At 32.3% G+C, this 5,756-nt stretch overlaps 1 protein-coding gene across 2 annotated transcripts; it reads left to right on the forward strand.

Annotated features, from left to right (window-relative positions):
- Window positions 1-1,088: 1,088 nt before the first annotated feature.
- On the forward strand, window positions 1,089-3,376 carry LOC110639451 (protein S40-5). Of its 2 annotated transcripts, none has more exons than XM_021790398.2 (2): window positions 1,089-1,823; window positions 2,435-3,376. In XM_021790398.2, exon 2 carries the CDS (start codon window positions 2,437-2,439, stop codon window positions 3,028-3,030), a length of 594 nt encoding a protein of 197 aa, XP_021646090.2. In that variant the 5' UTR covers window positions 1,089-1,823; window positions 2,435-2,436; the 3' UTR covers window positions 3,031-3,376. The 2 variants fall into 2 exon arrangements, with proteins under 2 accessions (XP_021646090.2, XP_021646089.2); XM_021790397.2 differs by having other exon boundaries at window positions 1,090-2,160.
- The last annotated feature ends 2,380 nt before the right edge of the window (window positions 3,377-5,756 follow it).

The following is a 5,756-nucleotide window of genomic DNA, read 5'->3' on the forward strand; positions in this document are numbered from 1 at the left end:
ATCCCTTCTTGGATGGTAGAAATTGTTTCTCCTATCTAATGATTAAAATGGGTTTTGATTAGTTGATTTTCATTTTGTCCATTGATGTCCTAGCAGGATTTCCATATAAATAGCCAATGCTAATGAATTCTATAATGCAAAAACTGTTATGCCCTTGTATGTGACTTCAAATTCCAAAACCATTAAGACAAACTAATCAAAAACTTCCAAGTGTCTTTTAGCAATTAAATAGCTAACCATTATAAATCATAGGTAGGTTAATTAGAGTAGGCTTCTTATCCATCAGATTATGGAATGATTTTCTTTCTGTAATAAAAAAATTAAATAATTTATCCACTTGTTGATCCTTGACAATTAAATAAACACAATTGAAATGGATCAGCATCTTTATATAATGCAATTTAATGATTATATTAACTATTATGAACAGTCACTTATGTAAATTTAGCAGCAGCATGTTTCATGAAAATATAAAACATTTGTTTTATTATTTTAATATTTTTATAACTAAAATAACTTAAATTTATTTTTAAATTAATTTTTTAATACTCACTAATAAATATAATTGAATTATAAAATTTTAATAAATAAAAAATAATAAGGGTTCAAAAATAATTCTAGTTTATTATAAAAGTTCAAAATATAAAAAATTATTATTTAATCTCTTTATATTAATAACATTAATTAGTTAATTCTTTATTTTTAAAAATAAATTTAATTAGTTTTTATATTTTTATTTTATCCACTTAAATAGTTTAAAGTTTAAAAAATATATTATATAATTATATTTTTTAAATTATAGAGACCAAATAAAATTTAAATTATCATTAAAATGATTAAAGGAATTAAAAAATAAATAAAATAAAAATATAAAAATTAATTAATATATTTTTTAAATAATTAATTTCATTAAAAAAAAATAAACAGTAATTTTTCCCGAAAATATTTTAGCTTTTTCAAAGTAGGCAAGGGGACCCTGAATCGTGAAACCTCTAATTGGTTAAGAGTTAGGAAGGGATTGTATCTTTCTGTGTGGTGACGCCAATAAAGATTGAAGCATTGACCCACACGCTCCTCTTTAGGTCATTGTCCAACAGATCCCCCTGATTTGAGCTGAGAAGACCTCTCACTTACCCACCCCTTCCATTTATAATTGCCTCCATAAACCTAAACAATAAAAACAAACAATAAAAACTCTCTCTCTCTCTCTCTCTCTCTCTCTCCTGGGGTGTGATCCCCAAAACCCAGGAAAGCATTGAAGAATGGTAGTAATAGGAGTTGAGTCGCAGTTATAAGAAACCCACAACCTCACCACCACGTATCTCAATACACAGCAAAAAGCCACTTTACATTAATTTTATAGTTCTTTCTCATAGTCCTAGGCACCCATATTCTTTTAAAAAAGCTTCAGACTTCAGTCACCTCCTTTTCATCTGGCTGCCTAATGAGATATGAGTTGAATTGAGTGAGCCATTACAGGATAAGGTTACTGAAATCTGTGACTGTGAGGCTGAGGCTGGAGCCTGGTCTATCCAATCACTTTTTACCACCTTTCTCAACCAGAAATTAACCAGATGTACCTATACTCTTATATTTATACCCATATGCATAATAATGTTATATGCTACATGCATAAAATCCCATTTGAAGAAACCTTTTGATCGGCACCGAGTGGTTTTTTCTATAGGTGGTAAATATGCTCTGATATGACTTGTGTTTCTGGGTTTGCTAAATGCCTCTCATTTTGCCTCCCAAAACCCAGCTTGTTTCTGTGGGCATCTGGATTTTTGTACTAGAGCCACCTATACTATGACCATTTCCAGGTAAGAGGATAAAAAGGCAGACTGGGGCAACTGAGATTCTAATCAAAACCCATTCTCATTTCTTTCTGGCTTCTATTTTTCCATTTCAGGATTTGGTTTGATTAGGCCATTAAAGTTAAGAACCCCATTTTTTCTTGTCTTTTTCTCCTCGGTTGTAAGTTGTTGCAGTGTACCATTTTAAGGCCCTTGAAATCTGTGACCTTCTTTGGAGGTATTCTGGGGGCCCTTCACACTTCATAGGCACACCTCTACTCTTGTCTTGGTTAAGTTTTTAGGTTAAGCAAACCCATTAAAGATAAGGTCTGCTTCTTTTGGAGTGTATTGAAACAAAGCCAAGGTAGATTCCTGATATTATTCGATTACACCGTTCTCCTCTTTCTGATTCCCAATACCACAAAAATCATTTTTATCTCATTGCTAGCGCAAAAGAGATAAAGGGGTTGTTAAAAAAAAAAATAACTTTAAGAAAAAAGAGCCTCCTTCCTTTCACTTACCCATCTATTTATTTTCTAAGGAGTAATCTGTCGTTGCTCAAATCCTCTCTCTCTCTCTCTCTCTTCTGCCTCTTTGCTCATATATTGATTTTTTCCCCATTTGTATTTTGGCAACAGTAATGGCAGATTGGCACGGTATCATGTGCAAGGGTAGTGCGGGTGGTTGTAGCAGGACATCAATAAGAGATGAAGATTTTGAAGAAGAAGATGTGTGGTCAGTTGTCAAGGAGACGAAAGATTTAAGTCCCAAGATGAGGAAATCGAAGGATTACTACTGCTCTACTTCTTCTTCTTCTTCTTCTTCTTCTTCTTCTGCATGGCACCTCCATAATGCTCCAAGAATGATCCCAAGAGCCAATCTTGCTAACCAACCATTAGCAGCAACCCCCCATGAAGCCAAGGTAGTTCAACAATCATCAGCTCCTGTGAACATCCTTGATTGGTCAAAGATTTATGGGAAAAATACAAGAATTGGCTTATCTGCTGATGATGATATTGTTTATGATAAGGGGTATTATAATGATGATGTTAATGACAATGATGATGGTGAAGGAGATGAAATGGTCCCTCCACATGAGTGGATAGCTAAGAAGCTTGCAAGGAGTCCAATTTCTTCTTTCTCTGTGTGCGAAGGGATTGGAAGGACACTCAAAGGGAGAGATCTTACCAAAGTGAGAAATGCTATTTTGACAAAAATAGGTTTCCTTGAGTAATGCAATCTCTTAATCACCATTTCAAAACCTAGTTAACATCATCATGATCACCATTTCCTACCACAGTATCTGCATCATCATTTTATCATTTCCTGATAAGGGTCCCATGTAATCTTTTATTTGTTGTTATTAATTATTGTTGCTAATATCATATGCTACGTATTGTACTAGGGTGAATAGAAGTTAGAGCTGCCCTTTTTGTTGTGGGTTTTTTGGAAGAGAAAAGAGAGGGCAAAAAACTTTGGCAGCCCCCGAGATTTTGTCTTGTAGCCTGGTGGAATGTGTTTTGGGTAATTGTAGTGCACCTGTAACAGGATGTGTGAAAATGGATTAGTTAATTTTCATATCTTCCTATCTGCATCTGCCTTTGGCTGCTTTTTCTTTTTATTATTTATTAATTTTATTAGTTTTTAATTTCAATTGTTTATATATGTTTATCTTCTGCACTCTCTCTTTACTGCCTTTTTCTGACTTCATTTGTAACCTCAATTCATTTTAGTGTTTTTATTTTTTTTTTGCATGTTTATGTACTAGTGAAATTTTATGATGACTATTTAATTGCTTGGAATGTTAAGTATTTCATCATGAAATTTGCCCTAATCTCTTCTTCCAAGTTCCAAGTATTTGACACAATCTTGGTATTTATTGAAGCTAACAATTATAAATGTCCAGCCAATCCCACATCTTATACCACTTATAAAATCAGATCATGAGGATATTGAAATCAGTTAATGGTTCCAAACCAAGTGAAGGAATCTGTTGTTTCTAGTAAAAACCATTTGGTTCATACAAGGCCTTCATGAAAATTAAGCAAGCAGAAATGGGGTAAGGTATTGCACGCCAAATGGGTAAGCTTCCATCAGCTTTTATTCCTTAAGCATGTGAGTGCTAGTCTTACAGATTCTTGAAAGCTATAAAGAATTCATGACCTTGCAAGCACTGAATTAAGAAAAATGAAAATTATATCCATCATCAAACTACTTAGCAAACAGAACAATGGCCACCCACTATTGTATAAAGTACAAGAAAAAAAAAATCGTTCTGCTCCTTGTCCTTGGACAGATTCTTGGTTCTATATATATTGGTATCTATATCTACAAAACTTAAAATTCAAAGATCACACAGCTCCACCAGATGGTTGGGTTTATCCCTTTTGCCAACAAGAATAACAATTGATGATTTTCTTTGCAAAAATTCCCTACTTCTTTCACTTCCCACCTCTAACTTCAACATGTTGAGAGCATCAAAGGACCACTTATAATAGCTCCTTTTTTCGTTTCCTATCAACTCAGAGAAAGAAAGTGTATTATAAGTGATGAGTGGTTTTTCCATTAGGATTGGTGGTCACTCCAATCCTTAATTCATTATTCCTTTGGACTTTTTGCTTGGAAAGCTCCATGCATATACTTGGACATTTTTATTATCTTCTACACATATTGGCAAAGGGTGGTGCACCACCATACTCTAGCCAGTGTTAAAAGTGGATTCATCATTTGTCGTTTGCTGTTAGTTCATTAAAAAGAAAAGAAAACTCTGAATTGGAATCTTTTGTCCTAATGGATATTCGATTTGCTTATGAATAGATTCATGTACAATATATAGCTTTTGTTACTCCTACCTTTGTGCTTAGAGGAATTCAGCCATTTTTAAAGCTTCATCAAGATTTCACTTTTGCAGCTAACCATGCACTTGAGAATCCTTTTTACTTCTTTTGCTATTGGGGTGGTAGCTAGGCAAACAAAAGGCGTCAACTCATCTATACTAATCCACTCTAATCAATCAATTCTGGTTGTACCTAAATTTGTTCCAATTTGAGGTCAATATCATGCTGTCCACGTCATGGGTTGGTCAGCCGACATTGAGGATATCCTCAACCCAAACCCACCTTTGAATATGGACTCCACCATAATAGTTGAAGCTGATTTAGCTTGGTTTTTCCTTGTTTATATTCCCTTTAAAGGCTAAATATTTAAAGCCATTTTTAAATTTTAAGAGTTATAATAAAATTATTTTTAAACTTAAAAATATAATATAAAATTTTTTGAATATTAAAATTTTACATAATAAAATCTTTCTAATATTCGATAGCTATTTATACAATTATCTCTATTCTATATAATAGTCACAAAATTAGCTATAATTTTCATCACATAGTATCTATAAAAGATACTAAATGTATAACAATTTAAAAAAATATATATAACAGTAATCATTTACATTATCACCATTTTAAATTATACATGTTAACGCATTACTTATAAATCTGAGGGATAAATGAATTTTATTGTGTAAAATTTTAAAATTTAAGGTGTTTTATATTATATTTTTAAGTTAAAAAATGACTCTATTACAATTCTTAAAATTTAAGAATGACTATTAAAATTTATCCTCTCTTTCATTTTTTTTTTTCTGAGCTAAGTGTGACTTCAACACTTTCAAAGCCAAAAACCATGGTACATATAAGGACTCATTAAAAATGAACAATTTCCTACCAAAGTTAAATGACTAGACATAAACTGAACTATGATGATGAAGCTAAAACGAGGATGAATTAAATTTCTTTACTGTTACAAATTGAATAAAATTGAATGGGTTTCAGTTTCTGATTTTCTATGATTTTTCATTTTTCCTTTTAAACCCGGCACAAACTCAAACATCTTGCTTCGTTTTCTTAGGTTACCAATCCTGGCCCAGATCCAGCAACTCTCCAAGAAAGGTAGAACCTA

The sequence above is a fragment of the Hevea brasiliensis genome, chromosome 11 (assembly GCF_030052815.1).
Source record: "Hevea brasiliensis isolate MT/VB/25A 57/8 chromosome 11, ASM3005281v1, whole genome shotgun sequence".
In the NCBI taxonomy this organism is placed as follows: Eukaryota; Viridiplantae; Streptophyta; class Magnoliopsida; order Malpighiales; family Euphorbiaceae; genus Hevea; species Hevea brasiliensis.